The sequence below is a fragment of the Oryctolagus cuniculus genome, chromosome 2, assembly GCF_964237555.1.
Source record: "Oryctolagus cuniculus chromosome 2, mOryCun1.1, whole genome shotgun sequence".
Classification (NCBI taxonomy): domain Eukaryota; kingdom Metazoa; phylum Chordata; class Mammalia; order Lagomorpha; family Leporidae; genus Oryctolagus; species Oryctolagus cuniculus.
The window spans coordinates 91,913,651-91,941,422 of record NC_091433.1 but is presented as its reverse complement, the minus strand read 5'-3'; the positions used below and the strand labels follow the sequence as shown (position 1 = coordinate 91,941,422).

Below are 27,772 nucleotides of genomic sequence, written 5' to 3'. Positions count from 1 at the left end.
CATTTGGCCAGTGAACCATGGATGGAAGACCTCTCTGTCTCTAACACTGCCTTTCATATACATAAAATCAATCTTTAAAAAAACCCACAACAGCGAAGTCGACATCCTGAGAAGCAGTCCTGGGTCTGAACCCCTAAGCGCCAGAGCCGGCTCCATCTGGAAAGGTGAGCGGGCCTGGCGGGGGCACACACAGCCGTGACTCCACACTGACGGTGACAGTGGCCTCTGCAGCACTCAGCGGACGCTGTCTCCACAGCTGCAGGCCGCAGTGGGTAGGGGGGACGGAAAGCCCTGAGACTGGCCGTTCCGCCCTCCGGCGCCCGCGTACCCGCTCTGGGAAGCACCGGGAGGTGGAGCTCGAGGGACCCGGCGTCTGGACAGCCTACCCAGAATGGCACGAGGCACAGAGGAAGCAGAGGCTGGAGTTGGGAAGGCGTGGGCCAGGCCCGGGGAGGAGTAGCCAGAAGCGCACTGTGTTCCCGCCCCGCCCTGGGGTTCACTCCAGGCAGGCGAGCAGAGGCTGAGGGCCTGCAGGGGAGCCACACGGTACCCTCTCTCCTCCCACAGGGCAGCCCCAGGAAGAGGCCCCGCCTCACCTGAGCGGGAGGAGGAAGCAGTAGCGGACGAGCACGCCGAGCCCCCAGAGCACGGTGAGCCGCAGGCTGATGTACTGGAAGTTGTAGTTGGTCCTGCTCAGCAGGTTCCAGGACTCCAGCTCCTCCGCCGAGAACCGCTTCGTCACCTCGTCGTCCATGATGGTCTCCATCCCCTTGCGGCAGAAGTAGAAAATGTCCGAGAGCTCAAACTCGGGCGTGTTGTCCAGGGCCTTGCTGCTGCCGCTCCGCCGGATCTCCTTGATCTCCTCCTCCAGCGACGTGGGGTCCTTTGCGATGATTCCTGCAAAGCAGCGTTCCGACCTGCTCTCCTGCTCCCTCCCTTGCCATGCTGTGACACAGCCGGGGGCCCTCACTGGAGCCAGCACCGTGCTGTCTGGACCTCCCAGCCACCGGCACCGTGAGCTCTCTCTAATGGACCCCGCTCAGGGCGTGTGCTCCAAAGGCGCCCTCCAGGCCAAGGGTGGGGGCCGCCTTACCGTTGGTGTAGGGCTTGTACAACTGGTGGTTCTTCTCTTTGGCTCCTCGCTCCATCCTCAAGGTGGCCCACTGGGGAGGGGCAGAACACAAGGCAAAGAGTGAGATCCCCTGCAGTGAGCAAACACCTCGTTCCACAGTTCCCTTCTGTGGAAGCCGAGCCGGGAAGACAGCCCTCCTCTGCAGCAGTGCCAGGCATGAGCTGCCGCACCAAGCCCGTCTCTGGGCTGATACTCCGTGCACCTCCCACGCCCCTTCTTCCCCGTCACACAGCACTGCTCACGAGAGCAAACCCAACACACTTCAAACCCTGCCCGCCACCCCACTGTCCCCGGACAGCGACACCTCCGCAGTTCTCAAAGAGAAAGGACTTCAGCGACACAAACGCTTGGATGCCCACCAACAGGGGCAGTCGTCTAACAGGAGACACCCACCAACAGGGGCAATGGTCTAACAGGAGACGCCCACCAACAGGGGCAGTCCTCTAACAGGAGACGCCCACAAGTGAATGCAGAGAGGCCGAGAGCGTCTCAGCAGTGTTTAGGAGGGGAAGGACACGACTGGCAGACTTCAGTCTAGTTCCGTTCCCGAGGTGAACAGGCACTAGCTGTGCTCCTTGGGCATCTCATTCCAGCTCTGAATCCTGGTTTCACTGTGTTAGAACAGGACTGAGGCCAGCTCAGCGCCCCACACCACGGGGTCACGAAGGTCAAGGGGCCCAGCAGGAGACACACTGGGAACAGAGGCCCCTCAGTATGCTCGTGGATGCCCAGTGTATGGATGCCAGAAGACAGCCAGAGGCGGGGTCTCCACCTGCACAGGCGCTCCCGCCCCGCTGCCCAGGGCAGCCAGGTCCGCAGAGAAAAGCTCTCTGCAGGCTGGGAAAGACGCGGCGCCACGCAGCCGGCCCACAGCCCGTGGTGACGCAGGCGGAGCCTCGGACGCCAGCAAGACGCTCTGCTGCTCCAGCCAGGCCACAAGCAGGGCGTCGGCCCTCACCTGGGGACTGTGCAGGACAAGAGGTGGCCTCCAGACCCATCCACAGGAACGAAGGGCCACGGCAAGGAAATCATTAACTCATTTTCTAGTTCACATATTTGGCCATGGAGGCTTTTTGGTTCTATTCAAGGATGATGTTTTCTAGAAGAAAATGCTGCTATAATTCCTAAAATGGAAGAAGGTGTGGCTTCCTGGGACCAGGGAATAGGTGAAACAGGGCAACAGAGCTTGCAACATCTTCAGTTTCGACCAGAACTCTGTGTCGGTATCTAAAGTATTCAGAATCAAAAAACCGCTCTCCTTGTGCAAACCTACGACAGCTGGGGGCTGACTGGAAAGGTATCTGTTCACTGAGGTTCTGCACCTCTTGGCCCTACTACCTGCTGAGGAGTAAACACCCCCTTGGCCTTCTGCTGCTGAAACCGCAGAACTTGAGAAAATGCTAGTGTTCAGAAAACAATCGTCCAGAGGCCCAAGGGTAGCGGTGCAGAGGGGCAGGCTGGGAAGCACAGCTGTCCCCGAGAGCCACCTGCTGAGGAAGGGCAGGGCCCTGGGAACACACTGGCACCAGATGTGTGTGTGGGGAGGGGACAAGAAGGGGTCTCCCCCACACCAAGCAAACCTTTTGAGGCTCCGCCTGGCAGCCCCGCAACTCAACCTACCCGACACCGCCTACCTGCAGACAGCGTCAAGACCCCACAGGTTAGTGGGGTCTTCAGATGCCAGTCACAAGCCCCCAGCTCATGACCTGTGCTAGAAATGGGGGGTCCCCCGCCCCAGGTGCCATCAATTTTCTAGAGCAACTCACAGAACCCAAGGAGATGTTTTACTTTCACCTACAGTGTATTACAAAGGGCACAGATCAAGAAGAGATGCAGAGAGAAGGGTGGGGGCGGGGGCCCGGAACCAGGACCGGGGAAGCTCGTCAAGTCCTGTCCCGGAGTGTTCACGGCACCAGATGGTTTCCTTTCCAGCTGCCCCGCCCAGGGGCCAGCGGGCGGGGCGACAGTTCCAACCCTCTGACCACTTGGTCTCTGCATGACCAGGGCCCCTCCCAGGATACCTCGTCAGCTCAGACTCAGGCGCCAGGCTTCCATGACTCCACGACGGCCTGCAGGTTTAGGAGCTCTGTGACAGGAACCACGACGAGGACCAGTCTATCTCATCAATTTTCATTTATGCTACTTGTTTGCAAGGCAAGGGAGAGGGAGAAGGACAGAGCGCCAAGAGAGCACGCTCATCCACGGGTTCACTCTCCTCAAGCCCACCACGGCGGGGCTGGACAGGCCACACCCAGAGTCTCCCGAAAGCAGGAGGAGCCATCACCTGCTGCCTCCCAGGGTTGGAAGGGGGATGAAACCAGGACTGAGCCCCGGCTCTGGGATACGGGGATCCCACGTGGGACGTAACAGCTGCGCTAAATGTCCACCCCCATAAACCCCCTCCCCCACCGGCCAGTGCACCACAGCCACGCCTGATGCCCACACAGCGGGGCTCCCCGAGCTCTCGCTAGAAGAATCGGTGTTTTCAGGGTGGACGGGTGGGCATTTGCAGCTCAAGCAGCTCCTGGGGAGCCCACACCCCACGTCGGAGCGCCCGGCTCCAGTCCAAGCCCCTCTGCTTCCAATCCAGCTTCCTCCTGCCCATGTGTGCTCTGTGAGGCAGCACCGGTGATGGTTCAAGTGCCTGGGCCCCTGTTACCCATGTGGGACACCAGGACGGAGTTCCAGCTCCTGGCTTCAGCCTGCACCAGCAACAGGCTGCTGTGGGCATTTGGGGAGTGAACCGGCAGATGGAAGGTCTCTGTCTCTCTGTGTCTCTTTCAAATAAAAACATATATTTTCAATTTTAATTTAAAAAGAAGTATCATTTTCAGATGTCTGGAGGCAAATTAAAACCCTAAACCCAGAGCGCAGGTCCCTGTGGAAACCACGCCCTCCCCGATGCACGACGCCATTTCCTGGGCGAATGGCTCTCACGCTACGCAAGTACCCCTCACCAGCTCCTCCCAGACAGGAGGGGCACTTCAGAGGCACTGAAAACACTGTGCTCTTGGGCGACGTGACCCCGGAGAGACGGCGTGGCACCGGCTTCCGTGGTGCTTCTCTGCTCACTCGCTGGGCCCACCATGACAGCGCAAGTGCCCTTGCCTCACTGCAGAGGAGGCGACCGTCACAGCCGCAGGCTCACCTCTGCAGCCCCACACACGCATCCCCTGCCCTGCCCAGCTGCAACCTGCAGCGGCCTCCTGGCAAAACGACATCCTCATTCTGGCCGCGGGGAGTGGGGAGCGCCAGCCACACCTGCCAGAGGCATCAGGCGGTGCACCTCCCCGGCCCTGCCTCATTCCCAGTCCTGCGGCCGGGGTCACCAGTGGCTCTCAGGCTTCCCAGGGCTCGTCACAGCCCCGCCTGCTCTGTGGAAAAGGGCGCTCTCCTGCACAGCTGCTCCTGGCCTCACGTCCACTGCCTCGCTCTCCAGCCCGCCCCAGTACAGCAGCTATGGAACTGATTCCCTCTTTCCCTCCCAATCCACCCACACCCAGGCAGCCAGCGTCTGCATGTGGCACCTTCTTGCTCAATAACTGGCCAAGGCCTAAAGAAATGTTTGGGGGGCCGGTGCCATGGCTCACTTGGTTAATCCTCCACCTGAGGCACCGGCATCCCATATGGGCACCGGGTTCTGTCCTGGTTGCTCCTCTTCCAGTTCAGCTCTCCGCTGTAGCCCGGGAGTACAATGGAGGATGGCCCAAGTGCTTGGGCCCTGCACCCACATGGGAGACCAGGAGGAAGCACCTGGCTCCTGGCTTTGGATCGGCGCAGTGCTCCGGCCGTAGCAGCCATTTGGGGGTGAACCAACGGAAGGAAGACCTTTCTCTCTGTCTCTCTCTCTCTTTCTCACTAACTCTATCTGTCAAATAAAAAAAAAATTAAATTAAATTAAAAAAAAAAAAAGAAAGAAATGTTCGGGACTGGAGCCCATATCATCCCTCCTCCAAGCACAAAGGCTCTTGCTCTGCGGAGCAGTGTGCTCCCGCTAAGCAGGGTTACACTTTTTCATCTTACCTACTGTGCTTCTAGAATGCTCTATCCTTTTCCTGTTTAGGATCTGGTGCAGGAGTGGGCACTGTGGTGTAGCGGGTTAAGCTGCATTTACATACTGGAGTTGGAGTTCCGCTCGCTGTTTCTGATCCAGCTTCCTTGCAAATGCACCCTGGGGGGCAGCAGGCAATGGCTTAAGTGCTTGAGGCCCCCACACCCGTGGGAGACCTGGCTAGGAGTTCTGGGCTCCTGGCTTCAGCCTGGTCCAGGTATAACTGTTGCAGCCATTTGGGAGTGAACCAGGGAATGGAAGATTCCTCTCCCTTTTAAGTAGTTGAAAAATAGATATGTTAACATTTTAAAAAGATCCATTTCAAATGCCAAATATTTTACGAAATGTTCCCTGCCCAATTCCTGCAATCACAATTAGTTTGTGCCTGCTTATGTTACTGGCATCACATTCGGAGTTAGCTTTTACACGTTTTTAAAAGATTCACTGACTTGCTTCCTTGAAAGGCAGTGTGACAGACAGACAGCTCTGATCTGCTGGTCCGCTCCCTAAATGGCACCTATGGCCTGGAGCCTGAATTCCATCTGCGTCTCCCGCGTGGGTGGCAGCGGCCCACGCGCTTGAGCCGTCTTCCGCGGCTTTCCCAGGAGCATCGGCAGGGAGCTGGACTGCAGGTGGGGCAGCAGGGACTCAGCTGGCGCTGTGACTTGGGTTGCAGGTGTCCCACACAGAGACTTAACGTGCTGTGCCACGACGCCAGCCCTGCACACACACTCGTGCTGCCAGACGGCAAGCCCCCCGGGGGCAGGACGGGCCTCCTCCGCCTGTGCGTCCCAGCACGGTCTGACAGAGCACCTTGCACTCAGTGCCCGGGCGAGACAGGCGGTGAGGCTGCATCTAATTCCTCAGCTCCGATGATTTCGCTTCCCTGAGGTCTCCACATGCAAACAGACCTGAAACAAAACCTAAAAGCACTGCCTATCATCTTTCCTGACCCAAACAATCCCCTCCTGCAGTCTGTCCTCCACAAGGCTACGTGGAGATCACACTGCCAACGGCCTGCTCCCTGCGACCACGCGACGCGGGCATCCCTGCAAGCTCAATGACGCAGCTCAGGTTTCGGCACCCGTTAGGGCTGCCTAATCCAACCCGTCACGGGCCCGCTCCCACCTCTTCGCCAGCCCTGGCATCACTGACCGGGCCACAGCAGGCCTCTCTTCTCCAACCCGACCGGCCCCGTCATCGGGCAAACGCAGGCCACTTCTGTTCACCTTTCTCCTCTCCTCTTCCCGCTCACTAGCATCCGAAGCACAGACAAGCAGGCTGCTCTCTGCACACACAGTCTCCAGCAACTCAGCAGTCACAGGGCGCCGCGGAGCCAGGCGTCCCAGACAGGGAGCACCAGAGACCCCGGCCCCCACGGTGGGTTCACAATACCCAGCCAGCTTCCTGCTCGCAGGGTGAAGCAATCCTGGGACACTGCCGGCAAGCGGGAGCTGGCCGGCTGTAACGGGCTCTCCGAAGGTCATCTGGTACCATGTGAAAACGGCCAGAGGCAGAACACACTCAAACCACCACAGCCCCGAGCGTGTCCGCCAGACGTGCTGTGGGACATGGGGAACCTTCCCTCCAGCGCTAGGTCAGCTGTTTACCTACTGCTGTTATGCTGCTATCACCCCTAACCACCGGCGACTCCACTCCGGACCTCAGACTGCCCGGCTTTGGGCGGCTTGATGCCAGGGGCCGCAATCCTTGGATTGCAAGTGAGAGAGAGAGAGATCACGTGTCCACTGGCTCTCTCCCCAAACACCTACCACGGCCATGGGGCGGGAAGTCAATCCAGGTCTCCCGTGGGGTTGACAGGAACCCAATCGGTTGAGCCATCAGCATTGCCCCCCACCCCCGCCCCAGCATGCTTCAGCGGGAAGCTAGTTAAGAGATGGAGCCTGGAATGGAACCCAGGCACTCCGGCATGAGGTGCAGAGCCACAAGCAGCATCTTAACCACGAGGCCAAATGCCCAGCCCCGTAAGTGTGTATTTGTACAATATACAGTCAAAGGGGAGAGTCATGACATTAAGATGATCTCCAAGGGCCAGCATTGTGGCACAGCGGGTTAGACACGGGCATCCCACACCAGCAGCCCTGCTTCTGATCCAGCTTCCTGGGAAGCCCAAGCGCTTGGGCCCCTGCCACCCACGTGGGAAGAGATCCTGATGGCGTCTAGGCTCCTGGCCTTGGCCTGGCCCAGCCCTGGCTACTGCTGAATCAGGGGAAGTGAACCAGGGGGTTTAAGATTGATCTTTGAGCTTTCTTCCAGCTCTAAAATTATGAATACTTCCCCAGTGTAGAAAGGAGTGAAGACGCAAAGACAGAAAGTCTCTCCGCTGCAGACTGCGTGTCTGCGTCTCCCCGAGGTGGGATGCAGAGCGTCGTGGTGTTCCGAGGTGAGGTCTCGGGGAGGTGATATGGTGTGAAGGCAGCATGCTCACGTGTGGATCAGAGCCCCGACAAGCTCCTTCACCCCTCACCCCTCCCACAGCAAGAAGAGACGGCTATGAGTCACACAGGTTCCCAGCCCACTGTGCCCTAACGGTGGGCTTCCAGGCCTCCAAACTGGCGAATGTGTCTCACAGCACCCCCCCCCCCAAGTCTACAGCTGTTATAGCAGCCCAAACTGACTGAGACCCTCCCCCACTGAAAACCAGCGCACACAAACAGCCACAGGCACAGGTGTGGCTGAGATGCACACACGGAGACACAGATGGGTACTTTCCAAGGCCAGACACCAGCCTGGCCAAATCCAGCTTACACATACCACCACCTCGATCACACAGCATTCAGGTCTCTCTGGCCACTGCGAGCCGGGCAGAGCAGAGGATGAAGGCCTGATCCTCCTCTGGGGACATTGTGCCCCTGCTGACAGGGGTGGCCCTCTCCCCTCTGCAGCACAGGGCCCAGCTGTCATAGCCAGGAACCTCTGAGTACCTGGACACTCCTCTGGGAAGTAAGATGCACGAACCTCAGTTCTGGAATTCTAAATCTCAAGGTCCCCAATGTATTCATGCTATGCCCATCCCTACTTCTAAATCCTGGTGGCCCAAATCAGTGCTTTTCTTTTCTTTTCTTTTTTTTTTTTTTTTTTTCAGCACCGCACTGATCCGATGGCAGGAGCCAGGTGCTTCTCCTGGTCTCCCATGGGGTGCAGGGCCCAAGCACTTGGGCCATCCTCCACTGCACTCCCAGGCCACAGCAGAGAGCTGGCCTGGAAGAGGGGCAACCGGGACAGAATCCGGCCCCCCGACCGGGACTAGAACCTGGTGTGCCAGCGCTGCAAGCAGAGGATTAGCCTATCGAGCCGCGGCGCCGGCCCCAAATCAGTGCTTTTCAAGATGTGGCTTCAAACAGTCTCTGATGGCTCAGGCTGACACATCCCACAGACGGGCCCACACTACACACTGAACCAATCTCCTGCTGTGTAACTGTCATCCACACTGACAGTCACAGAACGGACATCTTAAAAACACAGTCTGACCAGAAGGATGTACTTGGCTATAAACTCTAAAATGTTACATGTGGGGGACCATTTCAAGGTGGAGTAAGGAGTACACATGGATCCCGGGCCTCTGTCCTGCCCGAAGTCAGCCAAGTGAAGCTTTAACGACAGCAGGAGCCCTGGGCTCATCATTCTTAACAATGTCAACTGCCACAGCCCATGAGAGCAGTACTTGCTCACACAGTGACCGCAAAGGCAGGTGCCACTGTCACGTCTGAAAGGCCTGCTCGCCCTCCACCTACTGCATGTCTCTCCGGCGGCACAGGGCCTAGGCAGTGATCCCGGGTTCCACTAAAGACTTTCAGAGAACTGAATTCAAAAAGCACAGTACGTGCAGGCATCCCATGTCAGACTGCTGGGTTCGAGTTCCAGCTCTGGCTCGCATTTCCAGCTTCCTGACAATGCAGACCTGGGAGGCAGTGGAGGTGACTCAAGCCATTGGGCTCCAGCCAACCTGTGGGAAGCTTGGATTGGGTTCTGGGCTTCTGGTTTGAGTTTGGCCTGGTTCTGGCCACTGTGGGCATTTGGTATGTAAATCTCTCAAACTGAAAATAAACAAACATTCCACATTAGCAAAATAGACAATCCAAAATACCGGATCACTACTTCTCAAATTTTTTTCAAATTTATTTATTTGAAAGAGTGATAGAGATGCGAAGACACAGAGATCCTCCATCCACTGGTTCACCCTCCAAAAGGCTAAAACAACCAGGAGTGGGCCAGACCAAAGCCAGAACCCCTATCCAGTTCTCCCCTGTGGGAGGCGGAGACCCAGGTATCGGGGCCATGTTCTGCTGCTTTCCCAGGTGCGTTAGCAGGGAGCTGGGTCAGAAGTAGAGCAGCTGCGACTCAAACTGGCGCCCCAATATGGGATGGGGCTTACCCTTCTGTGCCACAACGCGAGGCCACTTCTCAGGTCCCACGGGCTTGTGAATCATCTGTATCTTGTTGAACGGCAGAGCTGAAATCCCCACCCCCAACCAGCTCCCAGGAGACACTCGTGCTGCCCATCTGCAGCCCACTCGAAGCACAGGGATGAGCACAGGTCGGAATACCCGCAGCCGTATCAGAGGATCTGGTTTGCGTGCTGGCTCAGCCTGAGAGTCCAGCTTCCTGCCAAGACACAACCTGGGAGGCAGCTTAGGCACCGGACCCCTGCCGGCAACACCAGAGGCTTAGATTCAATTCCGAGTTCCTGGCTTTGGCCTGACCAGGACCATTTCGGGCATTTGGGGAGTCAATCACCAGATGGAAGCTCTGTCTTTCAAATAAATAATAATAAATACATGATACTGATAATCCTGAAAAAAGTACTCAAATATACAGAGGTGGCAGTGGTTCTACACTGTGAACAGTGGAGAACAGTGGAGCTGCTTACTTTCACCTCAAGGTTTCACAGTGTAACAGAAATCATATTCTTGGGGCCCGTGCTGTGGTGCAGCTGCTAAAGCTGCCGCCTGGAGTGCTGGCATCCCATGTGAGTGCCCGTTCAAGTCCCAGCTGCTCTACTTCCTCTTATTTGTTTATTTATTTGAAAGTGAGAGTTAAACAGAGAGAGGAGAGGCAGAGAGAGAGAGAGAGAGAGAGAACTTCCAGCCACTGGTTCACTCTCCAATTGTCCTCAACGGCTGGAGCTGAGCGATTCAAAGTCAGGAGCCAGGAGCTTCTTCCAGGTCTCCCATGTGGGTGCAGGGACCCAAGGACTTGGGCCACCTTCTACTGCTTTCCCAGGCCATAGCAGACAGCTGGATAAGAAGTGGGGCAGCCGGCAGCTTTACCCACTACACCACAGAGCCCGGCCCCTGCTCTACCTCTGATCCAGCTCTCTGCTATGGCGTGGGAAAACAGAAGATGATAGCCCAAGTCCTTGGGCCCCTGCACCCATATGGGAGACCCGGAAGAAGCTCCTGGCTCCGTATTGGCGCAGCTCCACTGTTGCGGCCAATTGACGAGTGAACCAGCAGATGGAAGACCTCTCTCTCTCTCTGCTTCTTCTTCTCTGTGTAATTCTGCCTTTCAAAAAAAATAAATTAATTGTTTTTTAAAAAAGAAATCATGTTCTTGTAAGGATATTAAATGCCAAAAAGATAGAACCCACGATTCAGTGATGCTCACAGATACACTTCCCACTGAAAGTAACAGTGCCTACGGCTCCCTTAATCAGAGCCTCCTTGTTCACTGAAATGCAGGTATTTATTCTGCCTACTAGAGCTATAAGGAAGCAGAGGAAAATGAAAAAAATTAGTCCGCAAGCTGTAAGACAGCACATGAACAAACACGCTGTGCTATTTTTACTGTCGCAAGTGTGTTTCTCACAGTCTACCAGGTCTTGGTGGGTAGCTTCTGAAAACAGACGTTGGAACCGTGCCATCCACTCTCTGGACAGCTGCACAGACCCCTTCCAGGAAACTGCCTGCCTTGCAACGTGACCAGTCCTGCTCCAGGGTGCACTCCGGGAAGTCCTGACACACGTCGAGAAACTCACTCTCCTTTCCCTTCATTTTTAAGAAAACCAAACCACCTACAGGGCCCCCTGTTCATTCTTCTGGTCTGAAATGCAAGAACCTCCTTCAGACAAATGCTTGGGAGAGAAAAGGCCCTCCGGCACCAGTCAGGGAGGGGACGGGGGCAGCAGATGCGCCGCCACGCCACCTAAGAGGGGCAGAGTCTCACGAGGTTCCGTCTGTAACCCTAAGCCCCACTGTCTTTGCGGTCAGCAGGCAGGCGTGGTTAGCTCGGCATGAACCCCACACACTGGGAGCTCAGCTCCAGAAAAAGACCGGCGAAGGCTTGAGAGACACACGTCTCGTTAACTCTTTCTCCTCAAAACACCGCTGCCCGTTCCCCCACCTTTCTCCAAAGCCCACAGCGCTCACAGCCAGCCAGCTAAGAAAACGTGCCCTCGCCTGGGAAGCAGCCTACTCACCGCGAAGATTTTCAACAGCGTTTTCATGTAGAGCTTCCGGATGCCAAAGGAGACTCCAAAAACGGCCGGGACGATGATGAACACGAGCAGCAGGGTGAAGAGGACGGTCAGGGAGAGGCCCAGCAGGCTGACGATCAGGCTATCAAAAGGCAGCAGCAGGAACATGGTGGAGGCCCCGCAAGGCTGGCGCCCCCCCACACACACAGCACAGGTTTCAGAGGGTCCTTCCCGACAGCGCCGGCCGGCGACAGCGAGCACGTCCCTGGCGGGGGGCACACTCCATTCCACAGCTCACATGGCTCGCCGGCCTGGGCAGACGGCGGGGGCGGGGAGCGACAGCAGGGAAGGGCCGCAGGAGGCAGCCTGGGAGCGCCGGGTCTCCCCCGAGCAGACGGGCCGAGGAGGTGACCGAGGCAGGGAGACGCATGCGAGGCCAGGCTGAGCGTCCGTGCGAGCGAGAGGCCCTGTGCCGCTAGCCCACTGCTGCTTCCAGAGGTGTGTTTTTCCTGTCCGAGAGCATCTAGCAGCTAAATCTGTCCTGCAGGTCTGTCGGTGCCAGAAGTACCAGGAAGAAAGATCCTGATCACTTCTGAGGAGGTGGGGTGACTGCTGGCGCTTCACACAGAAGGCTTCTGAACTGGAGTATCTGGAAATTAAATAATCGTTTTACTTCACAGTTCCTCCACAGGCTGCGAATCGTGTCCACCGCGGAGCGTTCACATCTGGCCGCGCTCCCCTTGGGAGCAGCTCCTGGCGCTGCGGCTCCCAGGACCCTCCTACCTGGAGAGCTACAGTCTGAGCCAGCAGGACGCAGAGGCTGGCACACAGTGGCGCATGCTGCCCGCGGCGAGCAGGACGCCGGACGCGTCTGGCATTGGCTCCCTCTCGAAAGTCTTCTCCCTAAGGCCCCCTGCACAGCGGTGACCTGGGCTCTTGGCAAAAAGGTGCTTACATGCTGCCAAAGCTGGGGGTGGAAAAAGAGACAGCGTCAGTCACGCCGGCCAGAGGGAGAACCGTCAGGACACTGGGGGGCAGGTGCGGGGAGCCTGCCTTGGGGCCGGCGTGTCCAGTCACCAAGGTCAGGGGACCAAGCCGGCACAGACTGCACACACACACACACACACACACAGTGTGGTTTTCAGCTCTAATGATAGGATATGCGATCACCCACACTATAAAATAGAAACAATGTGTGTGAAAGATGCATTTCAAAAGATAAAAAACGCCGGCGCCGCAGCTCACTACGCTAATCCTCTGCCTGTGGTGCCGGCACCCCGGGTTCTAGTCCCGGTCGTGGTGCCAGATTCTGTCCCGGTTGCTCCTCTCCCAGTCCTGCTCTCTGTTGTGGCCCGGGAAGGCAGTGGAGGATGGCCCAAGTGGTTGGGCCCGGCACCCACATGAGAGACCAGGAGGAAGCACCTGGCTCCTGGCTTCGGATCGGTGCAGCGCACCGGCCATAATGGCCATTTGGGGAGTGAACCAACGAAAGGAAGACCTTTCTCTCTTTCTCTAACTCTCCCTGTCAAAAAAAAAAAAAAAAGAAAGAAAGAAAGAAAAAAGATAAAAAATGTATACTCCGAACAGCAAATCTCCCTCCCACGAGCTCTCCATAGCCACAGCCACACTGCCAGGCCGGTGGCCCTCCCCAGGCGGTGCACACGCTCACACACACAGGAACCCACGCGTGCCCTCCCACCCGCCTGGCAACACCCTGTTCTTCACCTCGTTTCTAGTGTGCTACGGCTGAGTGTCTGTCTTTGGGGGTGGGGTGAGGGGCGTCGGCACACACCACCCTCACTTCTGAAAGCTGTGGTTGCAGGCGGACCACTGTAACTAACTTTGTGAGTCAGTGTCTGAGGCTGCACACTTCGCTGTTACACACAGCGTGGCATGAGGAACTGGCGCACACGGGATTCGGCACACAAAGTGCACACAGGAAACACACGTCCAGGGCAAGTTCCTGGAAACGGAATTACGAGGGAAAGGAAATACACGTTTTGACTTTTCCAAGACACAGTCGCACCTTCTATCTGGAGATTAAATCCCTCCAGCCTACCTGACTGCACCGGCTGCTGGATTTTTAAATCCCACTATTTCAAATATCTCACACAAGTACCTCAGTGTTATGTCACTAACTCCAGATCACAAGTGACCGACACAAGCGCTGAACGTGGAGTCACTGTCCAGTCTCTGGCTGCACATCCATCACTGCAAGCAGCTGTTATTGAGGTCAAGACACTGAACAGATCAACGGGTACTGACCTTACGCACAGGCTACCCAGCGCCGTGCAGAACTCAAAGCCTTTGGCACAGCACCTCATCTGGTTATCCGACACATCAGGAGGCTGAGCGAGAGGCGGACACAGACCCAGCCCTCTCCCCCGCGCCCCCCGCTCCACATCCCGCAGCCAGTAATCCAGTGCTCACCAAGGACATGACATTTCGGTGGCCCTGAGTCACACACGTTAGTTCCTATTTCTGTTCCTGTACTTCTTCCACTCTCACGCGACCATTGCTAAGTTACCGCCTGCTTGCACGACAGGCGCTAACAGGCGGTGTAATATCCCATCCACTTACTTCTCACAACTGTCCGGGGGAGGGCCTGTCATCACTGCCACTGACAGACTGAGGCTCAGAAGCGTAAGACACCCCCGGGGCCACGCAGCCACAAGTGGTGTGGCAGGAACCAGGATGAGCCCCGGCTCGTTCACACCTATGCTGTCCCACAGCCCAAACCACCCTGAAATAAAGGACACTTCCCCCGTGCCCTGCCCGCTCCACCGCGCTTCCCTTCCCGTGACTGGAGGAAAACCACACGGCAGACCTGATTCTTGCATCAGACCCTGGTGTTCTCGGAATCCAGGGGACAGAGCCGCGCTCCGCTGTTACACACTGTCCACCCGGCTGACTGCTTCCGCCAGGCGGGAAGCCACGCTCCTGCACTCCTTCCGCCTGTCCAGTCCCAGCCAAAGCCAAGGGCCACACCAACCTACTCTCCCCTCCCCGACCCCCAGCTTCCCGAGGGAGAGAGGCAGCAGGAGCCCTCTGTCCCACTGCTCAAGGTCACCACGAGTCCCACGTGCCCAGTGACTGACACTAGGCCCCCGTGCCTCCCCCACCCCAACTCCGGCTTAGACTGCTTTTCTTTGGATCACAGTCAACTGAGAATTCCCAAGGTGATTCTGGGGTCATGTCCCCAAAACATTAACTAAACACATGTAGCAAGAAACTCATTTCTTTACCTAGCCCAGCGGTTGGCAAAGCATGGCCAGGAGCTAAATCTGGCTACAGCCTTTTTCACAAGGCTCACGAGCTAGGAGCAGCTTTCTGGTCTTTAAAGGCATGGGAAGGAGGTGCGACAAACCGACACACCACGGCCGGCGAAGCAAAGCCTGAAGGCTGAATGTTTACTCTCTGGCCCTCTACCGAGGAAGTGACTGCTCTGCTTGCTGCCCCCACCCCAGCTCTTGTCACTGAGTGCAGCCTCTGGAACGGGGAGCAAGTGAAGTAGCCAAACAAGGCATCCCGCCAGCACTCAACAACCTGCCCGTGATTCTTAGAAGTAGAGGAAACAGCAAGCGAACTGTGGACAAGAAAGTTCTCTGGGGCTGGCGCCGGGGCTCACTTGGTTAATCCTCTGCCTGCGGTGCTAGCGCCCCATATGGGCGCCGGGTTCTAGTCCCGGATGCTCCTCTTCCAGTCCAGCTCTCTGCTATGACCCGGGAAGGCAGTGGAGGATGGCCCAAGTGCTTGGGCCCTGCACCCGCGTGGGAGACCAGGAGGAAGCACCTGGCTCCTGGCTTCGGATCGGCATAGTTCCGGCCACAGTGGCCATTTGGGAGGTGAACCAACACAAGGAAGACCTTTCTCTCTTGTCTGTCTCTCTCACTGTAACTCTGTCAAATAAATAAATAAAAAATCTTAAAAAAAAAAAAAAAGAAGAAGAAGAAGAAGAAGAAAGTTAGTTCTCCACCATCTTGCTGGGATTGGTGAGAAATCATTAAGGCTTGGGGCAACTGGTGCCGTAAGGCCCCCTTCACAGACTTCCACATCTACGGGGTGTGTGGTGTGTGTGTGTGTGTGTGCACACCTGGCCCTGCCACACCAAATCCACCAATCTCCAACTCAATCAATAGCTGGCAGGCCGTTTTCTAAGCTGCTAACTCCACGTGGTCCAGGAATGACGCCGAGACATCCTAATGGCCCATGGCAGCAGAGAGGTGCTGAGGCCCATCGAGGCACCATTTCCAGGTAACTGCTGGCTCAGCAGAGCGCAAGGTGGGGCAGCCTTGTCCTTCAACCTTGCCCAGCCCTGCCCAGCCTGATGCCAGACCAAAGCTCCCCAAGAGCCCGGACGTTCTGAGAAAAACAGAAGCAGCAGCCAGTTCTGAGCCTTTGAGGAAGCCTTCACCCTAGGCAGCAACGGAGCCCCTGCTGGGTGAACGCAGCTCCCCAGCCCACTCGAGGGCAGACAACCACAGGCAGAGAGTACGTGCTGGACACTGCTGGGTGTCAGTTATAGCAGGGAACAAACCAAAGAAAAATGGGAGAAAAAACGACAGAGGGAAGTCAACGCAGATGGAGCAGCAGGGCCCATTGGAGCCAATGGCAAGGCAGCTGCTCTCAGCTGGCCGTCTGCCACACATCCCTTCAGGGGACACACTGTCATAACCTGGCTAGAGGTGACACACGCCGACCCAAAGGTAAGACGTGCGGCATGACCTCACAGGACACATGCCTACGGAAAGCACACCCAGCACAGCCTCACACCCCGGGCCCCAGGAAGTGCTGCCGTCTGCCATTTCATTAGATCACAGGAAACCCAGGGGACTGCCATCAATTCTAGGTACCAAACTTTAAGGATGACGCGAGCCCTCGAGCCCCAAAGCAGTAAGCGCCCAGGATAAAGGAGGACTCAGAATTACAATTACAGTGAGACAGCCAAAAAGTTCTGGTAAACTACTGCAGTGGAGAACGAGAAAACCCTCCAACAGCACTGCCTGTATGAAAAACAACGTACCTAAGCTTAGCTCCAGCAAGCCTGCATGCTGAAATGTACCCTCGATCGGGGGCAGGTGCTGGCTGCCGGGGGAACAGGGTGGCAGTGTCTGCAGAGGTATCTGGTTGTGACAATTCGGGCTGGGGGCGTCACTGGCACGGGTGCACAGACGATGTTCAACGTCCCATAATGTACAGGATAGCTATCATGACGCAGAGACGTCCTTCCCCAAGTGTCAACAAGGCCGAGCACGAGAACTTCTGTGCAACTGTTAAACTACGTGCACAGTGACAGTATGTGCTAGGTTACTGAGTGCAGCACCGTAACACCAAAAAAATAAAAACCAATGTCCATGAACCGAGGACACAATGGAATGCTGTCACCTGTTAGTAAGACCCACTCACACACACTGATCAGAAACAGCACTGTTCCCAACAGCACCGCCTGCGGGGGGGGGGGGGGGAGGGGAAACCCACGGGTTACAGGCATTTGTGAAGTGTCTCTGGGGAGACACAGGACAGGCTCCCACTGCTGCCTCCAGCATTTCTCCTTTCAGAATCTTTACGGAACTGCAGTTTTCCTTCTGAATGGGCACTGCAGTCTCCTGGCTCCTCCTTACTAGTAACTCAGCGTGACTTCAGGTAACTCGCTGGATCTGAGTTCTGTTAGCAACGTCTGCTGAGAGCGCCGTTGGAACCCTCACAAGAGATGTAAAGCTCTCTTCACACAGTGCCCGGGAAAGGTAGAGCCTAAGACGCGTGGGCTGCTACCAGTGCTGTGCTAGGCCCTGGTCACGAGGAAGAGGATGCTTCCCGAGAAGGACTGACAACACCGGAAGGGGACATCTCTTCCAACGACCGCGTGACAGAGCTGACAATCCTCAACAACAGCTGGGCCGTGCCCATCCAGCCCCAAAACTGCACGTGGCCTGACCGGCAGGCAAACAGAGCCACAGCCAGAGTCTGGACAGCCCGGTGCAGGAACCCAGGGAAAATGCTTGATGCTTAAAGACGGCGCACTGCGCGAATGCCACCAGTCAGAAGGCAGTCCCTGACTCCAGGAGGCGGGGGAGGGCAGCGGCCCGCAGAAGGCACGGATTCTCTACCTGGGAAGGCCCTGAGGGCTGGGGGAGGTGGGGGGGACTGAGACCACCCCCAACCTCCTATCTGATCACAAGTAACACGCATGCTGTTCTCTAACTGCAAGCCGTGGAGGAGGGGCAAGCCTTCAGCCCAGCAGTTAAGACCCCGGTCAGGAAGTGGCGTCCCACTTCAGACCTCCCAGGTTTGTGCCCTAGCTCAGCTTCTAACCAATGCTCGGCTTCCCGCCAATGCACACCCCGGGAGGCGGTGGGGAGGGCTCAAGCGGCTGGGTTCCTATCACACACTGAGCACCTAGCTCCTGGCCTTGGCTGGCCCGTGTTCAGCCACTGTGGGCATCTGGGAGGGAGCCTGCTCTGTTAATTAAAAGGCAGGGGCGGGGTGGTGGAGGACTACAGACAGAGGCACAGGAGAGCTGAGAGGATCTCCCGCCACAGGACAATGGGAGCTGGCAGAAGCCGATCAGTCCCGGAGAGCACTCGGGCAGATCAAGCCGGCAAAAGCAGATTTGCCGGACACCTGCTACGGTTTAAAGACTTGTCCCCAAAGTCTTAGGTTCACTCAGGTGGAAGAGGCTGCAAACATAATCCAATTAGTGCCCGGAGGCGGGGCTTTGGACTGGACTGAGTCAGTGCCACTCCATGACTGGGTCCAGAGAGCGTCACATGGAACCAGACCGACCCAGACACGCCGTGAGGAACGACGCGTGCCTCAGCACAGACCACCTGCACAACACCAGCCTGAGCGAAAGCAGCCAGTCACAAAGGCTCACTCTTTCTGTAACACATTTACATGAAGCGGGCAATGCAGCGACAGAAAGTGGCCTGGTGGTTGCCCGGGGAGGGCAGGACAGGCAGAGCGCTAAGGGGCTGATAGCGACAGGGCATGGTGTCTTTTCCAGATGATAAAAGCCTTCTATGATACACCTGGTGACAGCTGCAAGTATCTAGAAATAAACACCAGTGAACTGTAGCTTTAGGTCAGATATACAGTGTGTGAACTGTACCTCAACGAAGTTACTAAAAATAGCGTAGGACTGAGTGACATTCAAACCAGGCTGCTTAGGGACAGGCCTTGTGGTGCAGCACGTTAAGCCCATGCTGGGGACACACCCATCCCACAGGACAGAATGCCACCTTGAGTGTTGGCTGCTCTCCCATCAGGCTCCCTGCTAAAGCACATGGGGAGGCAGCAGAAGATGGCCCAAGTGCTTGAACCCCTGCCACCCTCATGGGAGACCCGGATGGAGTTCCTGGCTCTGGGCTTCAGACTGGCACAGCCCTGGCTGTTGTGGCCACCTGGGGAGTGAACCAGCCAAGAGAAGATATTCTCTGTCTTCTCTCATTCACTTGCTCACTCTCTCTCCCTTTCTGTGTTTATGACAAAAATCAATCTTTTTCCAAAAAGCAGGCTCTTTCGGGAGACACTCCCTTGAGCTGGACTCTGTAGGACGGCAGGCAGATGATGGGGACTCCCTCTCTGAAGAAGAGCGCCGTCCGTGTCTTCCCTTGCAGCTGCGGCCCCGGGCGTGCATCCGCACACTGGCTAAGACGCCCCCTGCTGCTGTGCTCGGGCCTTGCAACCTGGCTGCCAACAGATGTACACGCTGGGAGTCAGGCAGCTCGATCCCTGCCACCCGTGAGACCTGGACTGAGCCCCCAGCTCCGGGCTTCAACTTCATTCAGCCTCTGGCCTGAAGCCACCATGGGCATTTTGGGAAGTGAGTCAGTGGCTGGGAGCCGTCTCACAAGTAAATAAATAATTAAATAAATGCATCTTTACATTGTGGACTTAGTAAATCACACTAGTCAAACACACAGACACCTGAAAAGGCTACTTGCAAAGCTAGCCCTTGTCTCTTCCCAGCTTTGTCATCTCAGGTGAACAAAGTCCACCTTCCGGTCTTCTCATCTGCACAATGGGGTTATGCATCCACGGTAGTGCTGTGAAGGTGAATGTGACACTGTGGCACATGGAGCCATCAGTGTAGTAGCAGCCGGCACAAGTGTTCAATAACAGACGCTGCTGTTAATCACCACTCTACAGCTGGTGGCAGGAATAATAAAATGACGACAAACCACAACTTTCTTACTGCTTGACCACTGGAAATTCTAGTCCAACCTCCTCATTTTACGGCTCAAGTAACTGAGCCTTGGAAGGGTTATATGAGTAGGACAGGTTAAGAACTGGCTAGTCACAGAGGCAGGGCTGTAATCAGCTCTGATTCCGGGCTAGGGGTCTCTGTGCTCCCCAGGCTCACCCCTTGTTTGCTTTGGGTTATACTTCAGAGAAAACCCAACCATTTCTCCTGTTTTACTCAGACCCAAATGTCCCCCCACTGTGACACACACAGACACAAAGGAAAGGTATGCTGGGCTAAACTGACAGCCAAGTGTATCAGGTGTAATGGAACCTAGGAAATCTGCTTTGGGGCTGGTGCTGTGGTAGGTTTAGCTGCCATCTAGAGTGACAGCATCCCATATGGCCACCAGTTCGAGTCTCGGCTGCTCCATTTCCGATCCAGCTCCCTACTAATGGCCTGGGAAAGCATCAAAAGATGGCCAAAGTGCTTGAGCCCCTGCATCCACGTGGGAGACCTGGAAGAAGCTCCTGGCTCTGGCTTGACCCAGCCCTGGCTGTTGCGGCCGTTTGGGGAGTGAACCAGAGGATGGGAGATCGATTGCTCGCTCTCTCACTCTCTTCTTCCCTGTCTCTGTTAACTCTGCCTTTCAAATAAATACATCTAAGGGGGGTGGAGTTAAAAAATTAAAAAGGAAAACAAATTAATTTGCTTCAACAGGATCCTGCTGCTGTGTGGGAAAAGCACTCAGGTTTCCAGGGCGACAGGGCAGCAAACAGAACTACTAGGTTAAGTGAACCTTAAGTGCTGAAAACCAAGAATAACACACTGCTGCCATCGGAGCTAGATGAAATAAATCATCCAACACAAAGCCAGGATACAAGAGGCCAGAGGAGGGATGACTCAACTCACTGGGGAGAGGGAGAAAATGATCAGTTTCAGGGTCTCAGTCTTATCTGAGGTCACTGTGACCTCCATGAGTTACAACTGGATAATAAGTAACCCAGTGCCAAGCTGACCCCAGGGCAGCCTAACAGTCCCTGAAGGCTGGCAAACAAGAAGACAAGGGCTATTCGGATACTCAGGGCCGTTCATCCACTTAGGAAAGCACAATTTGATTTGCTGGGGCTTTAAGATCCAAGACATTTCATTACTCAACCTGACCACTGCTGATTGTTCAATTTCAAAATTGCTGTTTTGGGACCTGCGCTGTGGCATAATGGGTAAAGCCACCACCTGCAGTGCCAGGATCCCATATGGGCACCAGTTCGAGACCCGGCTGCTCCACTTCTGATCCAGCTCTCTGCTATGGCCTGGGAAAACAGTGGAAAATGATCCAAGTCCTTGGGCCCCTGCACCCACATGGGAGACCTGGAAGAAGCTCCTGGCTCCTGATCGGCTCAGCTCTGGCCATTGCAGCCATCTGGGCAGTAAACTAGCAGATGGAAGGCCTCTCTCTCTCTCTCTCTGCCTCTCCTTCTGTTTAACTCTTTCAAATAAATAATAAATAAATCTTTTAAAAATATTGGCGCTTTTATGTTTGAGTATCTTAAATGTAACTGGTGTCGCTCCCCGTCTTCGTGGAGGAACGACACAGGACCCTGCGCTGTTCTTTCGTCTGCTCGGCCCTCCCCGGGTTTGCTGCTGGTTCTTCCCGGGTTGGCTGCCGTCCCTCCACCTCCGTGGAGGGGCGGGCCCCCTGCCACTTTCCCCACTTCCGCAGGGGAGCGGCACACCACCGGCCGGCTCTCTCGGGGGCTGCACAGGTGTTCCTTCAGATAGATGTTCCTGGTGCATGTTGTCTCTCTCCTCCTTTATAGTCCTCTTCCACCAATCCCAACTCTGCTACCCACACGCCGAGTACGCTGCTCTCCTCCAATCAGGAGCAGGTCCTACAGTTTATTGGTTGAACTGGAGGCAGCTGTGTAGAAGCTGTTTCCTCCTCTCCCAGCGCCATATTGTGGGAGAGCAGATGCATAGAATAAGTCTTAATTCCAGTAACTTAGTCTAGTCCGAGTTGCTCCCAGTTGCTCCCCACAACTGGAAGTAACTTTCTGGCTTCTTTCTTTAAAAAAAAAAAGCCTTTTAGGGGCCAGTGCTGTGGCACACAGCAGGTTAAAGCCCTGACCTGATGCACTGGCATGCCATATGGGCGCCAGTTCAAGACCTGGCTGCTCCGCTTCTGATCCAGTTCTCTGTTATGGCTTGGAAAAGCAGTAGGAGATGGCCCAAGGGGCTGGTGCTGTAGCGTGGTGGGTTAAAGCCCTGGCCTTAGGCGCTAGCATCCCATATGGGCTCAGGTTCAAGTCCTGGCTGCTCCACTTCTGATCCAGCTCTCTGCTATGGCCTATGAGAAAGCAGTAGAAGATGGCCCAAATCCTTGGGCCCCTGCACCTGCGTGGGAGACCCGGAAGAAGATCCTGGCTCCTGGCTTTGATCAGCCCAGCTCCAGCCAGTGTGGCCAATTGAGGAGTGAACCACTGGATGGAAGACCTCTCTCTCTGTCTCTCCCTCTCTCTGTAACTCTGTCTTTTAAATGAATAAAATAAATCTTTTTAAAAAGTCTTTGTGTCCTTTCTCACGCAGACACACGTAGGATCCTAAGTGCTATCTGTGCGTTTTGATTTGCATTTCCCTAGTGCCTACTGATACTGGCATTCTTTCATGTGTTTAGCTGCCATTCACAGCTCCACTTCAAGTCCAAATCTTTTGCCGATTTCTTGCGAGGTTATTTTATTACTGAGTTTGTTACTAGTTATCTTAAAAAGTCAAGCTGTTTCTACCCAATGACTGGGCAGTATTATTTAAAATGAGAAAGTAATACCACTGAATCATACACTTAAAAAAGGTTCAGATGGTTAAACAAAAGAGAGAGAGAGAGAGACTGATTCCCCCCCCCCATACACAAACTGAGAAAGCATCTTCATCACAGATACAAAATTTGTGACATCAGACCTCTGAGCTCAACTCTGTAAATCACTAACACATAAAAAAACCCACTGACCACAACCACAAATTCTAACCTCAGAACTGAACATTACCAAGCAAAATAAAATGCTTCTTCATCCTGCGTTCTGCTGACAGGGATTCTGTGCTGTCCACAGGAGTAGGCACTGCCCACACGTGACCCCGGAGCGCTCGAGACGCGCCGCAAAGGTGAAACACACCCCACAGTCCCATGTCTTAGTAAGAAAAACTGCACGTGAAGAGGCCCCATCTGGGATCTTTTCATTACGCTAAGAGTTTTATTTTATTAGTCAAGAGGCAGAGAGGGGCAGACAGCTCTCTTATCCGCGGAGGTTCACTCCCAAATGCGCAGACTGACCGACGCTGGGCCAGGCCAGAGCCAGGGGTGCAGCTCAGGGCCTCCACCGAGTGGCAGGGCCCAGTCACTCCCAGAGTCTGCAGTAGCCAGGGCTGGAGTCGGGAGCCAGAGCCTGGGATCAAACCCTGATGACCTGATACGTAATGTAGCTGTCTTACCCAGGAGACCAAATGCCCACTGGAATACTTCTTATACTGATTACATCCTAAAGTGCCATTCTAGACAAAAGGATTCAATATATCACTTTCACTTGCTTTAGAAAGCAAGTAACAACTGTCTGGTACCATGTGATATTCTGACATACCCATACACTATGGAATGACTAAACCAATATAATTAACCCATCACTTTACTTTTTCCTAAAGGAGCCACTACAACATTTGAAACTACACGTGGCTTACGTTGTTTCTCTATGGGCAGCTCTGATTAAAAACTTTTTCAAGTAAAAGCTTGAAAATCATGTCTCTCCAAGTGCTAAAAACAAAGCACGTGCGTGAACACTGTCTCCCCGCTTTCTCTGAGTGGTGCGGCGAGCCGTGCAGTGAGCAGGGCTCAGAGGCACCAGGAGTCTTCAGGTCTAAGTGACCACCCACGGGCCTCCTGCACTTCAACTGTGCTCAGCGTTTAACTGGAAAAGTCAACAGCAAGGTACTCTGCTCCTACTTGTTACAAAGCGTTTTTCTAGTACCACAGGTGCTCAAAACCTGAACACAGAGAGGTTCTTCAAAGGTAGCCAATTTATTTGGGAAGGCCATTGCGACCGGGAACAGGTGCGCCACAGTCAACTGGGGGTGTACTCAAGCAGGCTGAGGCAAGGGGAAGTTCTTAAAGGCAAAAGGAGAGCATCACACGAATTATTTTTAAATAACAACCCTTGGCTGGCCAGGTCAGTCACAAGAGCGGTGTCAGGCCAAGACCACGCAGGCAACTTGGGGGCAGGCACCCTGCAAAGTTACTTGATTCTGACAGGAGGCTGAGTTCCTGGCAGAGTATCCTGTGACAGGTCTTGCCAGCATGGATAGGTGCATGGAATCCCACGCTACACGGCCGCCCCGCCTGGCTTTACTTTGCTATTGGCAGGGTTTGACAAAAGTGACTCCATTTTCATTCTGACAGCTTCCACAAGCTCCTGAGCCTCGAGTTAACAGGCGTAATCCAAACGTCCCAACTACTATACAAGGCAAAATAAAGAAGGCCCTAGGAAAGGAGCCAAGCCCATGTGACGGCATAGCAGGTGCATGTCTCAGGAGAAAGAGCAGCCCGGAGACTCCCACCACTCACAGCCCGGACACACGGGCTGGGCTGGGTGCTGCTCAGCCAGGCTGTCCCCACCAACAGGGATGGGACAAGAAGCAAACAGCAGGCCCCAAATCTGCAGCACGGCCCCCCCAAAAATCTCCAGAAAGCAAGGGACTTTTCTTTAACAGATAACTGCTTGTAAGACACACACAGAGAGGGAAAGTGGTGCGCGGTTTAGTGGAAACCACATCGCAAGCTAGGCTGGAATTCGGACAGACGCAAAATAAACACACAAAACACACTGCCCACGCCTTCCGCTGCCCCCCACATTCAGGGGAAATGATTTGCCGTGACACCCAGATGCTGCTATGTCAAGGGGTATTTCCATAAACTGGATGTGCACAATCACTCCTACGTAAGTCACAAGTTCATGAATGTCCGTTCTAAACATGCATTTGCAATGATGCTACAGCGTACGAAGAACCTGAACTTACAATGCAAACTCAAACAAGCCTGCCTACCAGGAGTCACTGGCTCACGGCACTCCTTGGAGAGAAAGGTTACCCCCAATTTAAGGGGGATGAGAAAATTGGGGGCTGGCATTGGAGCGCAGCGGGTTAAGGTGCCACTTACAAAGCCAGCATCCCAGATCAGGGTGGTTCAAGCCCTGGCTGCTCCACTTCGGACCCAGCTCTCTGCTAATGTGCCTGGGAGGGCAGCAGGAGATGGCCCAAGAGCTTGGGCCCCTGCCACTCATGTGGGAGGCCTGGGACCGCTGGGCAGTGTGAACAGTGACCAAGTAGGTGGAAGATCTGTTTGTTTCCACCTCTCTCTCACTCTTTCAGGTAAATAAAATAAACCTTTAAAGAAAAAAAAAGGGTAAGAAAATTGAGGAACAAATTCCTGAAACAACAACAAAAAAAGCACAAGCCGTGGTCCCCCAGCACCTTTTATTAATATTCCCTCAGCTTTCAAGAGGAAAAGACCAGGGCGGGTTAACGCCCTAGCCCGAAGCGCCAGCATCCCATATGAGCGCAGGTTCTAGTCCCGGCTGTTCCTCTTCCGATCCAGCTCTCTGCTATGGCCTGGGAAAGCAGAAGATGGCCCAAGTGCTTGGGCTCCTGCACCTGCGTGGGAGACCTGGAAGAAGCTCCTGGCTCCTGGTTCGGATTGGTGTAGCTCTGGCCCTTGCGGCCATCTGGGGAGTGAACCAGAGGATGGAAGATCTCTCTCTCTCTCTGCCTCTCCTCTGTGTAATTCTGACTTTCAAATAAATAAATCTTTAAAAAAAAAGAAAAAGAAAAGAAAGGACCGGGGAACCCTTTTATCAAGTAGGTCTGAATGTTACCTAGATCTCCTATAGCTTGTTCTTATTCTCAATGTGGCAGACCGTTTCTAAGGTCAGAAATTCCCCACGCCGCCTCAAAACTGCTTGGAGCTCGTCGTTTGCCCCACGTTTGGCTAAGTGACCGCGGCACACTCCCCAGTTCTACAGCTCTGCGTGCATCCAGCCCCTTCCAGAACCTGAGTGTGGGGTCCCAGCCCCCCTGCGCCTTTCTCTCCCCTGGAGGAAACCTCGCGAGGGGCAGGCGCTGTGGCAGAGAGGGCTGGACACCCACCTGTGGATCCCGACAGCCCAAGGCATCTCCGTAACCCCGGGGCCCCTGGAAGAGTTGGTGAGGACGTCCTGACAACCCTGCGGCAGATCTGAGACGACTTCCATCCTACCTGTCCCCCACCCACCCCACCCGCGGCAGGTGCACCGCCAACTCCACCGTCACCCGGAGGAGGGCTCACCCCGAACCAAGGTCCCGGAAAAAGGACCGACAGGCGAGCCTCGGCTGAGCCTCGCTCTCCCACGGAATCCTCCACAATGCCAAGTCCACTCTGGGGCAGAGCCGCCGCCCGCCCGAGCCGCATCCACCGCGGCGGCATTCCCGCGGGCACGGCCCTGCGCAGAGGTTCTCGGGTGGGAGGTCGGCTAGAATCCGGGAACACCGCGCGGGCCCCCCAGCCCCTCAGCCGCGAGTGGAGGCTGCGCCCCCGCGGGAGCCGCCCGGGGCCGGCCTCTCCCCGGCCACGCCGCCGCGGGCAGGGCGCGGGCGCGGTGGGGAGGCCGGCCCGGCCGGGCGGGCGGGCGAGCCCGCGGCGCTGGGACGCCCCCACCCAGGCCGCAGGGTCGCGCGCCGTCCGCGCCCGCGCCCGCGCCCGCGCGACCCCTCGCGCCCTGAGGGCCGCCGGGGCCCGGCGAGGCGGCGGCGTGTCCGGACCGCAGGCCCGCGCGCGGCGGCCGACCGCGCACCCCGCGCCTGCCCAGCTTCCCCGACCCCAGACCCCCGGGCCGCCCACCGCCGGGAAAGGCCGGGATCCCGCCTACTCACCGACCGCCAGGCGCCTCCGCGGGACGCTGCCTCCCGCCCAAGCCGCCGCCGCCGCCGGCAGAGAGGCGTGCGTGAGGACGTGCGCGCGCCCGCCTTTGTCTACGCCGCTTTGACGTGACCCGGCGCGTCCCGGCGCGCGCCCGGGGCCGCCTAATCTCCCGCGGCACTCGCTCGGGGCGGGGCCTGGAGCAGGGGGCGGGGCCGGGCGGGGCCGAGGGGCGGGGCCTGGGCGTGGTCGAGACGGCCGTCCCTCCCCGCCCCTGCCCGGGCCGTGCGGGCGGATGCTCTGCGGGCGGCGCCCGCTGGAGTCTGGTGGGGGAAGGTCGGCCGTGGCCGGCGAGGAGGGGCAGCGGTCACCGCCGCACGGTGTGGTGGGGCTGCCTGTGTGCGGCGAGCTTGCGCACGCAGGGCCCGGCGCCCTGCAGCTCCAGCTCCCCAGAGTGTCGTCCCAAGTCCAGCCTTGGCGTGTGTCCTGTGTGTGTCCACCCTTCTGCGTGGCCTGCTCCCGCTGCCTTCCCGCCTGCAGAGCCAGCCAAAAGCCCAGGAGCAGCTCGAGCACCCGCTGGCCTTTACACGCTGTCGCACAGTTCTCATCGTGATGTTTGAGATTAAAGAGTGGCTCGCGTGTGTGACGGGCTCCCCCAAAATGCACTGATGCATCCTTTGTCCACCCGGAGGGTAGGCTTGGTTGTTGGATGTCAACGCACACTGTGAGGCTGTGCACACAGCACTGGCACATGCTGCTATTTTTTTGTTGTTTTTAAAGATTTATTGTATTTATTTGAAAGGCAGAGCTACAGAGAGAGAATGGGAAAAAGAGAGAGAGATGGATCCATCTTCCATCCACTGGTTCACTCCCAAATGGCCGCAATGGGGCAAGGGCTGGCCCAAACCAGGAGCCAGGAGGTTCTTCCGGGTCCCCCACGTGGGTGCAGGGACCCAAGGACTTGGACCATCTTCCACTGTTTTCCCAGGCCATAGCAGGGAGCTGGATCAGAAGTGGAGCAGCCGGGAGTTGAACCTGTG

The 27,772-nt window shown here is 56.1% G+C and overlaps 1 protein-coding gene across 6 annotated transcripts in view; it reads right to left on the bottom strand.

Moving 5' to 3' along the window:
- GPAT4 (glycerol-3-phosphate acyltransferase 4) overlaps nucleotides 1–26,924 on the bottom strand; it is a 32,690-nt gene extending 5,766 nt beyond the window's left edge. Inside the window, exons 1-6 of one of the 6 annotated variants that reach the window (XM_070069676.1) lie at nucleotides 26,747–26,924; nucleotides 13,461–13,582; nucleotides 12,403–12,586; nucleotides 11,623–12,268; nucleotides 1,094–1,163; nucleotides 597–897 (exon numbers count right to left, since the gene is read on the bottom strand). In XM_070069676.1, the coding sequence (XP_069925777.1) occupies nucleotides 597–897; nucleotides 1,094–1,163; nucleotides 11,623–11,787 (536 nt within the window). In that variant the 5' untranslated portion in view covers nucleotides 11,788–12,268; nucleotides 12,403–12,586; nucleotides 13,461–13,582; nucleotides 26,747–26,924. Of the gene's footprint in view, nucleotides 1–596; nucleotides 898–1,093; nucleotides 1,164–11,622; nucleotides 12,587–13,344; nucleotides 13,583–14,446; nucleotides 14,667–26,746 lie in introns of those variants that run through there. The other 5 variants (XM_017350374.3, XM_051832301.2, XM_051832302.2 and 2 more) reach the window with 5 other exon arrangements.
- Between the last annotated feature and the right edge of the window lie 848 nt (nucleotides 26,925–27,772).